The sequence below is a fragment of the Dermacentor silvarum genome, chromosome 8 (genome assembly GCF_013339745.2).
Source record: "Dermacentor silvarum isolate Dsil-2018 chromosome 8, BIME_Dsil_1.4, whole genome shotgun sequence".
NCBI classification, from domain to species: domain Eukaryota; kingdom Metazoa; phylum Arthropoda; class Arachnida; order Ixodida; family Ixodidae; genus Dermacentor; species Dermacentor silvarum.
Genome location: NC_051161.1, coordinates 45988682 through 46003020, shown reverse-complemented (window position 1 = coordinate 46003020; position 14339 = coordinate 45988682). Strand labels below are relative to the sequence as shown.

Here is a 14339-nt window from a genome sequence, read left to right as displayed (position 1 = left end):
TGCTGGTTGCTAACTTCAGTATGGTGTACAGAGAGATTAAGGACACGCTTTTAAGCTTAAGTGATTAAGCCTGACATAACACAGGCTTATTCATGATGGCAGAAAAGAACAACAACATATTTATGGACAATGGCCGACACATTCAAGGAGCTCACAATTTCTTTGTATGAGAATTCGGATGGACTAGGATAAAGTTCAAAGGGTCCTTGAAACATGATGTTTGAAAGTGATTCTCTGGTTGGCGGGAGGTTGACCAGGACATGTACCTTCTGGTGGTCTATCTATCTGTTTATTACTTAGTGATACAAGGCAAAGGAGGGAGGGAGTTGCTACCCGATCTACTGAATTATGGCAGGACTGTGTTCATGTCCTGGGCCTGTGCATGGCACTTTCAGGCTCATACGTCTCTCCAAGGCATTTATGATCACTAGGAGAATCATTGTGCCTTGTGACTAATGTGTTGCATTGCCAAGTAGGTGTGCACACCAAAAGTGAAGTCACCACCGCTTAGACTTGATTCCACAGCAAGGCCCCCCTAAATTATGCCACTGTCTACTAATCATGGTTCCCACAGGCAATACGGGAGAGAAGCCACACGTCACCAACAGCTTGCTTAGGTTGCTGAAAACCAGAGTAGCACAAGCTGTTGTCATAAAGAGGCTTGCCGGAGTGAATAATGTGGTAAACAGTGCAAGGAATGGGGCAAGAAAATCAGATAGGAGTCGAAATGCTGAGTCCTTTACTTTCTTGTACTATTTGCGCTGTCCACTGTGTTGACCATGAGCCAACCAGTAGAACGTTGTAGTCTTGCCGGGAAGACCACCCTGTATACTGCAGGAGCGCTGATGTTTGGGAGCCATGGAATGCTGCTCATTCTTGCAATGCTTGCAAATTGAAGCAGGCATTCTCATGGCCAGTGTTAACAGTAGCAACAGTGCAGAGGCTCCTGCTCTGTCTTTCATGCGCTTGTGTATATCTGAGTTTTTCTTGCACAGGTTGACTTCCTGATCAAGCGCAAGAAGCATCACAAGAGAAGAAACACTATCTCGGACGGGAACTCCAAGGAGATCGTAGAGGCGCTTTCCAGCCGCAAGAAGTCTGGCACGTTGGTCAAGACGGAAGCCCTGATCCATAGTTCGTGCCAGACAGACGACGACCTGCTCCAGACGGCGACCAGCACCAAGTCTAGCGGGCGAAGCGGCGGCGGTGCCACCAGCAAGCGCCGTCCTGAAGAGAGCCCTTCGTCCGGCGAGCTCTCATCCTCATCATCCACCACAACCGAGACTAACGTCAACAGCAAACCCGAAAAGCGGCTGTCCTTCTACGAAGCCATGAACTTCAGCAGGCTTGGCCGTGACTGGAAGTTCCTCAAGAAGTCCGGCAAGAACAAGGAGGCAGACAGTGGAAGCCACGGGGCGGCAAAAAACGAGACGGGCAGGGCCGCGGAGAGCGGCACGTCCACTGGCGGGAGTGAGAAGAAGAAGCGATCGTCTTCCCTGCTGCCCATCTCCACCAACTCTGGCGCCATGACGGTGGCGGTGAAGCTGCGTGAAACGTCAGCGCGGACATCAGCCAAGGGCGGCGAAGACGGCCAGTCATCGAGCGGTAACTGGAGTGCCAGCAGCAGCACGCGGGCTTCTGTGGATTCAGACCAGCACCACTCGTCGGGGCCATCCCCGGATATGATCCCGCACAGCCACTCGGAGAGTTCTCTGGGCAGAGACTCGCTCTTCTCGGACAACACGCACCACAGTACCGATGGGAGGTTAGTATAGTTTGAAACTTGGCAGCAAGCTTGCTGTGATGATGTACTGTATGTAGCTGTTCAGAACATGAAACACAAATTTGTCAAAGGATATTGGATGTTCGTTTCTTCTAAAAGCCACTTTGACCTTATACTTCTTATTGCACGAATCATGAAAGATCAGTCATCCGTATGATAACGGTTCTGTCTTCTTGCTGCCAACATGGGCTGATGCAATTGTCAGCTGCAAGCAGGTCTAGCATTATGAATGAAGTGTGTATAGCTAGGTACACATACAGAGACATATTGTGGGTCGCGTGCTACAGCACTTAGTATAATTAATCTGAGATGCCTTTATAATTTAATCAGCTCCCTTTTATCAACTCTGTTCAGTACAGAGCTTGCTCAGAGAGAGCACCAAAGCATAAGTTACCTCCATTCAGCATGCCTACATAAATGCAGATAATTTCCTGGCATTTCTGTGATGCACTGAACACATTACATTTTATTCTTTGTGGGGCTGCTGTAACTATCAACTCTTACAAGTGGAGGCCATATACAAAATCATAATGCAAGTTTTCTTTTTCTTTGTTGTTCAGCACTCCCACACTGGAAAAATACATTTAGTCTAAGCCTTTTCGGGACGCCATTTCTTTGATGAATTTGTATGCATCGCAGTCATTGCTGATTATTGCTATTGAACTGAATTGCACTATTGCTGAACATTTTGAACTACCTCACCTCACAAAAGAAACAAGAAAGAAAGAACCTGCAGTATTTTGCCATCTACAGAGCGTGTATACAATGTTAATTATTTCACGGAGGTGTTCAGTTTGGTGTTGTGTAGAAGTTTCCACATGCCTCGTCAATCTTTCACTATAACCAGTATTGCATGGACTCTACAGTTTGGTGCATCGACAGTTTGTATTGCTCTTGTGTGTTACGGCTGCTGTATACATAATCTTTTTTATTCTGCATTTCAGGTCTCATGATGGGACAACAGCCGGTTATACATCGGATGTCTCCGTTGCCCTGACCGCAACTACACTTGCATCGTCTTGGAAGCAGCCTGGCCAGGGTCCACTGACTGCCCGCTCTAACATGAACTCCACTTCAACTGACCAAGAAAGCCAGTCGGGAACCATAACACCCGAAGCTTGTCATTCTGATTCCAAATCATCTTCGTCGCCTGGAACTCGGAAGATCAGCGTTGGCTCGGACGTGTTTACTAATCCGATTGACGATGGCGACTCCTCAGTATACTCGGTTGACACTGATGGCTATTACACATCAATGCATACAGACAGTGGTCTCAAGCATGGCCTTGTCAAGTTTCCCGGTGAGCAAAATGGAGAACTAGGTGCTTCTGGTGACAGGGGATCGCAGACGTCTATAGACACAATCGGAAACCTGAGTCTAAACAGCTTTCTCTCGCAGAATGCAACTGACACGGGAACTGACAACTGCTCAATTGCGAGCACACTTACGCAAAGATCGAGGGCGCCACCGCTGCCCCCACCAAGGTTGTCCAGCGTGAGAACGCTGTCACCAATTCCTTCACAAAAGGAGAGTTCTCCACCTGTGTCTGCCGGTGATATATCGGAATCGGACTGTGAGGTTGGTGAACGTCTGAGGAGGAAGACGTCTATTGGCTCGTTTAGGTACCCTTCCATATGTGCGGTGTCTCCTGAGCCCAGTGACGAGGACAGTTGCCGTCTAGATGCGGAGAAGCGGGCGTCTGGGCAGAACTCTCCCTTGTCTGAGCCTAACCTCTCTCGTGCTCCGGGAGCAGGAAATGAGCTTACCAATCCACCTTCTAGTGCTGTACCAGCGGCAGAAGCAAAACATCCCAACATGGACAAAGAAGCCGACGAACCTTCAGCGAGGCTCAACATGTACGGTGTGCAGTCTGCGCGAGACATGCCATTTCTTAACGCGGTTGTCTCTCAGCCAAATGCACCGCTTACACCGCAGCCGCAACCTGTGCTAGGTTCATTCTCGTCTGCCGACAGTGACCACACGCAGGGAGTATTACCCAACACTGCAAACAGAAGTGAACTTAATGTAGGAGCGTCCAGTGTGCCACGTGGCAGTAAGGGAAAGCAAAGCCCGGTGCATGCACCAGTTAAAAAGATAAATAAGAGGGAGACAAATAAAAGTTCAGAGGCAAGAACTGCACCAGCAGCGCATGGCAGCTCGGCAGCTGTGACTACCAGCAGAAAGGAGCCAGCGGGAAGCACAAAAGCGTCTGTTAGTCCTCAGGCTGCACAATCTCCTAAGCAAGGAACTCCATCACCCACCTCCTCTCCGTTCTACTTGAACAGACCATCCTCACTTATGAGCAAGACACGATCGCCATTCCTCTCCTATCTGTCTAAAAATTCTTCTCCTCCAAGGACCCCAACTACACCAAGCCCACCATCACCTGCCAAGTCAGCAGGTCGCGATATGAATGTCAAACAGCTCACATTGAGTGGCACCAGCCGTAAGGCGCAAGACTGCAGCCCACTCTTCACCCGAGCCTTCCAGTCCACAGAGCAGTCCACAGAGCAGCCCACAGACAAGTCCACAGACAACGCCCCCTGCTGTGCCCCCTCCTCCACCTCCACTTACCTACAGCAGCCGAGTGCTAGAACAAGGATCCACAAGACAGCCAAGTGCGATCAGTGATGCAAGTAACGACTTTGCACAGACACCTTCCTACAGCAGGGCTGGTGCAAGAGTGACTCTAGATTCTGAAGGCAAGGTCATTTACAGTTCTAATTCACTGGGAAGGCATCGTGACGGCAACATGATGAAGTGCCCTGTGCAGCATGTACCTTCAGGAAGCACTGGTGTTCCGGGTAAGTGCATGACCTTGCCTGCATCGATGCCTGTTGCACCAGGCTTGAATCAGCGTGCTTATGTCCGGCTGGACCCCAGCGGCAAAGTGGAGACGTACACAAGCAGCACGATTCCAAGGACTCGGTACTCTGTGTCTGGTGCTGTGACATCTCCTGACACGAGGCCACTTTTGCAGTACAGGGATGGAATGTTTAGGTTGAGCAGTCCTCCAAACAGCTCATCCACACCAAGCACAAGGCCTCAGTTTCCATTGTCGGGAAGGAGCACCCCACAGCCTACCACATCGGGACACGTTCATGGCACCATGTCTGGCCGGAGCACGCCTCAGCCTTCTGCATCAGGTTACTTGAGCAGTCAGTCTTCGGGAAGAACTACTCCAGTTCAACGTCCTGCATCCATTTCAACCCCGTATTCAAACAGGCCATCCGGTGCAAGCACTCCTATCTCTGAAAACAACTCTTCAGGTCGCGTGACGCCTCTGCACCACTTTTCACCTATCAGTGTGCCGTCGACAACTTCACCCGGCAGAAGAACTCCACTGCAGCCTTCCCCAAGGGAACCAGTTGGGCCCAGCTGGGTGTCGGGGTTGCCAGCTTCTCCACCGACGTCATCTACTAGCCCCTCAAATGCTGTACAGCACATGCCACCTTCGTACATGATTCAGGCACCTGTGTCGCGCCTTCATCCTAGTGGCAGGACCACTCCGGTGCAGCAGCACTCATCACCTACTAATACCCACATTCCAAGCCATGCTCCCTTCCCAGCAGCGCATAGTCATAATGGTCGTCCTACTGCTTCCAGCCCGGTGTCTTCATGGAACTCTGGTCAGACCACACCGGTGTCTAGAAACACTGCAAGGAGCCCAACACCAGTTATGCATTACGCACCCCAGGGTCATCGAATGGAGAACAGCGCTGCTTACGCTTCAGTGCCAAGACACATGCCACCTCAGGCCTACAGGCACAGTCCCCATGACGAGAATTTGGTCAATGGAAGGATGACACCGGTTGATATACAGCACCACAATTCTGCAAACCAGTACAAGTTTCCAGACAGAGCCAGTTCAGGCATGATAGCACATGATCATCTTGATGGAAATGCACCAAGGAACCAGTATTCATCCTACATACCGAGGGCTCCATACCAGCCTAGCCAATCACTGGTACGGGGACCCCTTGGTCAGCAAATCGGGATGTCAGGAACTCCAAGGGGAGTTGACCCTAGAAGTTCAATTCCTAACCACACACCACATACAGCAAATGGCATTCGTGAAACTCATGCCTACAGTCAGGGTGGGCCCTTGCCCCACGGTTATCCTTCTACTCTTTCTCGGCAGTCGCCGGTGCCAAGGAGCCCAATGAGCTCAACCCGCCTGCTGGCACCTGACCATGCTAGGGCAGAATATATGCAATCTGCCCAAAATTCAGTTCCATCAGCCACGTATGGGCAGGGTCCTCGAAGCCCTCCACAGCCAATTCACAGCATGCAGAATTTGAGGCAACCCCAAAGCATTGCTGGACCAGGCCACTTCGGATCAAGGACAGCCTTCGACAATCAGAGGCAGATGACAGGAGTGTACATTCCAAGCTCACCGCAGAATTCCTACCAGGGCATCAACCACGTTGGCATGCCCATGCCAGCCACAATTGAGCCGCCGTACAGTTTACGAGATCTCCGTAAGGAAGGTTCTCCCACAGCACTGTCTTCCACGAGCCTTTCTAGTTCTGGATCGGAGAAGTCCCCAGACAGCAGCAGCAGCACGTCAATCACTCGTGAGCTGGCGCCACGAAAACCTATGTCCACAGAAGATCTCTTTGCCGCCATCCATACGTCCAAGAAAAAACATGGCATCAGGACTGACACGGATATGGCCCAATCACCACTGTCATCAAGGTAAGAACTATGAGGCACATCATTGTAGTATATTGGGTTGTGGCAGTGGCTTTTCAGTTAAAGTGAAGCGTTAGGTTTTCTATCTTGTGACAAGAGATAGTGCTTGGACGTAATTTGAAAGTGCTGGCACTCTTCGACATTTGGCACACTTTCTAGTCCTCTTCACTGACCGGAAGGTGCATTTAACAATATGCCAGTGATATGCATGACACTCAGAGAAGACAGTGGTGAATGTTATTCTGGCCCAAATGATTGACTCCTTGCTGGTCTTGTGTGGACAGCCACCTGAAAGTCTCTCTGTATTTATCTGTGTATTGCAGCCTTTCATTATTTTGGAGGTGGGCATTACCTCAGCATCAATCTTGGCCCCGAATAAAGTTTCTAATGGCTGTTTTGGATCTTGAGCATAAGATGCGCTACTGCTCCAAGTTCCTCGTAAAGTTTTGGGGCTACAATGCACAGCTCCAACAGAGAGAACATGGAAGGTCTATGCAGTACTTTCATTTTTTAGCAGTAGCATTTCAGAATACCAAGACAGGAACATGAACAGTAGCACTTGTGGCTATGTCTGGTGACGCTGTGTTCAAACAAGAATATGCTGGGACATTTTTGCTGTGTTGCTATGCAACACTTCCTTGCAGTGAAAATTACGATACTGAGAAGCTTGCATCGCTTGCACCAGTAGATAAGGATAAGAGGATGCTCATGCTGTTCGGTTGTGCACAGCATCGCAAGATGTAGCCACCAGTGATGCGGTTCACTGCTACATCCAGGCATCCTATCATGGCAACACCAAGACTGTACTGCCGGCCACAACAGCTTTAGGAGCATGGGATTTGCAAGAAAGTTTAATCTCCTCATGACTTCAGCCGTGAGCCTGAAATTTAGCAAAGTGATTAAAGGGCAGACGCATTGCCTGTAACGAAATTTAGTCTCTTTGCTGACTCCATGCTTGAAAACTATTGCAATTCGCAGTACGTACCAGCTAGCATATGCATTTAATGCAGCAGCCCATAGAAAACCAACTGAGACCTGAGTGCTCTGGCCGGAAGTTAGGTGTTATGACGCTCCATTATCATATAGTATACCAACAGCTGCAGAACAAGTGTGTTCATGGCCACCGGGCAAGTAGAAATAAACATCTACTTCAAAAGCTGCGCTATGTTTTCTGTGACATTCTGGAACATAGTGGGACATAAAATATCTGATCGTTCACATTGTAACACACTCGCACCTCATTTACAAACATGGATATAATGAATATTATATTCGATATATGAAGTAAATCTATTCCCAGGCGAAAATTTGAAGTGGGATTTCAAGTGGCTCGAAGTGGTACCACTTGGATAACAACTGGTCCTACTTGCTGCCAAGTGGTTGGTAAAGTGGTCCCATTTGCTTTCAAGTGGCCACTAAGATGGCACCTCTTCGATCACAACTGGTCCCACTTGCTTTCAAGTGGCCATTAATAGCGATATGGTGCAGACAACGTATGTAATGTATCTTGCCGATGTCAACATGCAATGAATATGCATGTTCAACATGCATGCCAGTGGGCGTGCATCATAACTTCGTTATGATGAGGTTGGACTGCACATACAGAACTTTTATGTTTCCACATGTTGCAGAAAAAAAAAAAAACTGCAGAAAGCTTTGCTTGGCTTGACATGGTTTCATACTGCTCTAAAAACATTGTGCAATACTTTCGCAGATCAAGTTCTCCCCTGGTTGTAACCAGCCGCCCGAGCACGCCAAGCCGGGGTGGCCTCGCAGAGACGGGCTTCCTGAGCCCGCGTGGGGCCCGTGACCGTCGCAGCTGGTCGGGTGATGTCACCGCAGCACGCGTCTGTAGCCCGTTGGAGCGGCGGTCGCTCGCGAATGACCGTCTAGGTCCTGCAAAGCCCACGAGCCTGCTCGACTTCAAGAAGCTCCTCCTGCAAACAAAGACGTCCACCAGCCAGAACAACTTGGAGAGGAAGTCAGCCGTCGAACTGCTCAAGCCAGGCTCCTGCGGCAGGAAGGGGAGCGCCGAAAACGCAGTTCAATCACTTCCGACGTCACCCGTTAACACCCCGAGCCCGGTGGAAAGTCCGAGCAGCAGCGGCGCCGGTGGCCAGGCGGCATGGACTTCGACAGTGCCTTTGAAGCGGGGTGGCCGATCGCGATCGTCGCTCCAGCATCGCTACGACCTCATGTACCCGCCTATCTTGGAAGACTGTCAAGAAGAAGGGGGTGAAGGAAACAGAACCTCTGCAATGGTGGACAACAAGGTTGATGGTGATGCGGGCGTTGGCTCGGGAAGTAGTGTTCAAACGCATTCCTCACCTTCGAGCACCTGGGTGTGAGTGTATGGTGTATGGCGTGAGCAGACTTGGAAACTGGTGTTGCACTCATGCCGGTGCTTTTAAGGTGTTCTTTTTTTTTCTTTACCGGTCTCTTTTTACTTTTGAACCAACAGCTCACTGTTGTCTATACATTACTGCCAAGGTTGTGATTGTAAAGGCAGAAAAGAACATCGTTAGGACTGCTGCCTTGAAAAACAAGGTGACCACACATAATGTTGTGTGTTTTGGGGGGAGAAAAAAATGTTTAGCTCGCCTATTTTCTGGGCTCTGCTACTTCTCTCTTTTTGCTTTTGCAGTTTCACATTTGTTCTTGGCAGGCGTGCACTTTGTCCTGTGAGGCAGCTCTTTAAGAACTGTTCCATTTACCATTTGCAGCATTCTCAAGCAGTCGTAGGCTGCGCTTTTCTGAAATTGACTAGACATTTAGTAATCATCATTCATCGTTTAGTTTCATTTCTGCTGCTTTTAGCGTCCAAGCCCCGATGGCTTTATTTTCAAACATAGGTAGAGTACAATCGGGTGTGTATGTACATTAGCCAGGAAGGTCGTTTTACTTATAGGGAGCATTATTACTTTTTTCTTTTTGTAGCCCTAGTGCATGAAAGAGTGGCTGGCTTAGAGAAGTGCAAACACATTGATAGCATCATGCATTATTTTGGTTGGAGATACTTTTGCACGCACACAGAATGTTTGAATGTACATGAGCGTTCGTTTACGTAGTAACTTGAATTCATATCATTTTGTAGTGCGCAGATCATTCCGGTGTCATCAAATTTTTTACCTATTACTGTGTGACGCTTTTTCACATTAAAATACTTTTTTTAAATGTATTAAGTATTAGCAGTGGTATGGCACGCTGAGCATAAGTATGGGCTACTTTTTACCTCTTGACCATAATACTACGTGGAAGGCAGGCACTCCAGTGGCACCTTAGTTAGTTGCACATTAGACTCATGGATCCACTTATTAGTACGACGAAGGAATCGATTAGTATCTTTGAAACTTGGTTATTCTCTGTAATGTCGTCTCTAAAATGTACCAACTGTGATGTGGTACTATAGGGGGGGGGGGAGGGGGGGGTGTAATATTTCTGTGGTATTCAAAAAACATTTCATATATATACTGTGTCATCTTGACGCCTGTATGAGCTTTGTTACTTTGGAGTGCTTGGCACTAATGGTTTTAAGCAGCATTCTTTATTTACATTTTCCCAAGGACGCTGATGTTGCTGTTTATCAGCAATGAAGCTGCCAAGCTACTAAGCGGGGAACTTAACTTCACTTTATACCTACAGCAATGACTGGTTGCTCTATAGGCCCTTTAAGATACTAGCTTGCCATGCGGTTTTTCTTAGCATTGAATGAACTATGTATATAAAGCCAATTTATGTTATTCTTATTTATGCTTTGTTACAATTGGAATGCTTTCTGGTGCTTGGTGTCATAGTAACCTTCCCATTTTTGTCGGAGTGTGCTGAAATTTTGGATGCGTTGGGGTGTGTTATTGATTTTAGGGTATCAGTACCAAAGGCTGGATTAGGATTAGACCTGTATACCAACTCCTTATTTGAATACAAGTGAAATGCTTGTAGAAGTACTTCACTTGCACTCATTAATTCAGAAAGTATCTGTGGTACATATGCTTTCTGCAGTAATGACATTGTTTAGACCCTACTCAAAGCTCGGTGAATGACTTTATTGTGCGTACAGTGGCTGCCTGTTTGCATGTTTACGCAGTGGTTGAATGCTGTTCCACTGTAGTGATTTCATGATGCAGTACTTCCAGTATTGAAAGGTTTCATTACCGATGGTACCTAAATATGGTGACCTGAATTCTTTCCAATGATTTTTGTTATGGGAATAGGTAATGTCCAAGAGGAACAGTTGTCATTCATGACTACTTGGATATTGAGTGTAACCTTCTTAAATACTGTTCATGGTGAAACTGTATGTTGTAGTCGCAGAAACTTGGCATGGAGAGAATACAAAACACTTAAAGTTTTGACTAGTGCAATCTACAGTTTCCACCAGAAATAACTAACCCAGCATGTCATCTCCTATTCACACTGCTTCTGTAACTGTCAGCAGAGAATTTTAGCTTGTCCCTGTACACATTACCCTTCACAGAATACCGGGTAACCAGAGATGTGGACGGCAGTAACAATGCCAATAGTGCCAGCTTGTGGTGCTTTGGCCACCCACACTGAAATATTAATTTTTTTTTTGTTGTTACACAAGCGTTCTTGCCAAAAGTGAATTAAAAAGAAAAGCTGCATGTTGACGATTACGTCACCGCAAACACTTTACACCAACATCTGAGTAGAATACTGGCTGGTCACTGCAATAGTAGCACTATGTCCTCTCCACTTAACTATGCGGTACAAGATGGTGCCACCAATGTAGCTGCTTGTGTCTGGGCCTTCAATCACCCGGTATTCCACGAAAGATAACATGTACAACGTGCGAGCTAAACTTCTCTAGCGAGTGTTTTCACTTCTCTTTACCTCTTTTGGTGATGTGCCATACACAGCATCGTTTCACCTTCTTTCCCTGGGGTGTGCCCGCACGTCAAGCATGTACCGCACCTCATCGTCACGCTGAACCTAGTGTCAGAAACTAGGTGTGACAGTGTGACTTCATTGTCCTCTCCCAGTAAACCCGCGACTGGTCGCGTGGATCGTTTTACTTTTTTTTTTTTCTTTCAAGCGGAATCACAGCAGGGACATAGAGCCATGTACGTGTGTGAGTGTGATTGGAATCATCACTTAACCTTCATGCACAAGATGTGGTGTGCGTGTGTCACTGCAAGGATCATGAAGAAGGAAGCTAGCTGGGTTGAAAAAAAAAATTCCAGTAGACCTTTGCTTGCGAATGCCTGACTGGAAGCCACTGCATAGCTTTTTCTCTCCTTCGTTTGCATTTGTTTGCACAACGGATCGTGGTTTCAAGGATGCCAATGTCGTTTTTGTCTTGAGAATTTTGGTTCGCGTAATCTATGGCAGACGTAACTTGGTGACCCTAGCTGAGGAGACTGAATGACACAATTGTTGATTTGACCTGTGCAGGAACCGCTTTAGATTTCAGCACGAAGGATTTCCCAAGATACCGGCATCATCATTAGGTCAATGTTTGCATGAGCACTTAGTTTGATCATTAGGCTGATCCCCCATGTTCATATTGAATGTTTTTCCACTTAATGTACCATCTCTACATTTGGGAGTGGAAGGCAGCAGGTTTCCTCAGCTTAGATAGTAGTCACTGGTCTTTCCTAATGCTCCCAGTGATGTCTTGCCGCACAATAACTTCATTATCATGCACTTGTGTCATCTGCTTGAAGGTGCTAAATAGGAGGCCTGTTTGTTAAGCAACTCCTCATTGCAGGAATTGTGAAGAAGTGTTATGGAAGCACAGTGACTACTTCAGTAAAACTGTGGCACTGAATTCCACTACCAGAATTGAAGCTGACATTTCAAGTGTAGGAGCATTCCAGAATAATTGGGTTAAGGTTGTGAAAACGTAATGAGCATTTTAATTTTTAACTTAAGAGCTTCTCGTGAAGTGTGAGACAGCTTCATGTCATGTGTATCCCAGTGGGTTCCCTTCTTGCTACATTCATAATTTTTAGTTTCCTCAGTGTGTTTAGGTTATCTTGCACTCCTGCAAGATCGCCAACTCCTCTGCCAGCACGGTCACAAAGTTACGTTTGCACATGCTCTGATGGTGTAGGGAGCCCTGTGCGTTTTCTAGTCTCCCCTCTATTCTTAAGCTTGCACTTCTGTTACTGTACGTCTGGACGCTCTTTCTCGGAAATTTCTGCCCAGTGTGCCTTAGGAACACTTTTTGCTTCGGGGATAGCGCATGTACGAATGTTGAAGAAGCGACTTTCTATCCTCGTTAAATGTTTTACCGGTTCTTTGGGAGTGATGGTTTAATAGCAGCCACATTTACTCGGGCAGTTACAGGGGTAAGCGGGAAAAATTACGAGACGCTCGCAGGACTGATCCTGTGGTAGGGATCGCCGTGAGCCCTAGAAAAGTGTACATGAGATACAAACTTATTTTTATTACACATCCAGGGTCTTGCTCTTCTCGGGTGGCATTGAACATTGTATGTAATGTTAGAAGCAGTTGCTGTCTTCAGCCACGTGCGAATTGATGTTTCACGAGGCGGCTGTATCAAAGGTGATGTCAGCTATGTCCTTAGAATCACGTTTAATCAGCATTAAAGAGCATTTCATACATACTTCTTTTGTGTTCCTCAATTGAATTTTGACATGACTGGGCATTTCATATTACATGCCTTCTCTACTTCAGTACACGTACTCAGTGACAAGTCAAGAATACACATGGTATTGCAAATCACAACGTGCAACCTAAAGTGATGAGAAAGAAAAGACGAAAATGAGTGACGACTTTCAACAGCTCGAACTCGGCACACATGTTATCGTCCTTGTCCGGTTGCATGCTGTGATTAGTAACACCATGGAACACCGTGGTATTACACATGGTGTTCCCATTCAAGTACCTGATCAACTAGCCTGGTCGGGTACCCTGTCAAAAATGCAGGCGAGGTTGCTCCCAATAAAGTGTGCATCGCCTTATTTCTATTCTTCCATACTCAGTGACACCTGCATGCCCAACTCTGGAATTTGGCCAAATGAGTGATGGTGATTGGCTTGTGTAGAAGAAGCGGGCATAAGCGCAGCCATGTGCTACAAGAGGACCAATGACAACTGACTGGCACATGTCAGTGACTACACTCCATCTCACAATTAAGTCATTTGCAGCGCACAGGTAATATCCTTGCACAGTGGAATACAGTTCTGGGTGTAACTGTCTGATTATTGGCGGGATTAGAGAGCTTTATTTTTGCTTTGTACATGATGCATCACAGCAATATGTGGCATGTTAGGACCTTTGAGCATGCATGTCGTATACCGTGAATTTAGAGTACTAGAAGTTAGCTTTAGTGATATTATGAACAAACGTTAGGAAGAACTCGGAAGCAATATTTTGGAGTGAAAGCACTACTGCGCCATGTTTCGCAAGCTCATTCATCGCGTTGCAATGACCTTGAGCCACAGGAGTGCATGTGGCAGTTGTGATGTAACACCACGTGATCCGCTGCGGAGAGGCATCACAGCTGCGCTCGCTGGGTGCCTCGCCGCTGCGGTACCACGTGACTAGGCGAGGCTGGCGCTTGATCGCTCAGTCTCGCCATGGATGGCACGCAGGCTGGGCCGTCTGTGCGTGTGCTTCAGCGCAAGCGATAGCCTGAATCCAATCATCCAGTAGATATAGCTAGACGGCAGGCTGCGAAATCTCAAGCAAAGGCAAACTTCGCTGCTGAAACACCGGAGCAAAGGGAGGCCAGATTAGCCCGCTATAGAGAAGAAGCTTACCAAGCGCGGAAGTGTGCATTAATGAAACACGTACTATGTGAATAGTCTTTGCAAAACTAACCCAAACAGACCTTTCGCTCGTGATAACTAGGTTTACAAGAGTTAAACCTCAG

The 14339-nt window shown here is 47.3% G+C and overlaps 1 protein-coding gene across 1 annotated transcript in view; it reads left to right on the top strand.

Moving 5' to 3' along the window:
- Positions 1-13067, top strand: part of LOC119461143 (mucin-5AC-like) — a 239650-nt gene extending 226583 nt beyond the window's left edge. Inside the window, 4 exon segments of the mRNA XM_037722351.2 lie at positions 996-1765; positions 2728-4245; positions 4247-6481; positions 8193-13067. Of these exon segments, the coding sequence (XP_037578279.1) occupies positions 996-1765; positions 2728-4245; positions 4247-6481; positions 8193-8826 (5157 nt within the window). The 3' untranslated portion in view covers positions 8827-13067.
- Positions 13068-14339: the final 1272 nt, after the last annotated feature.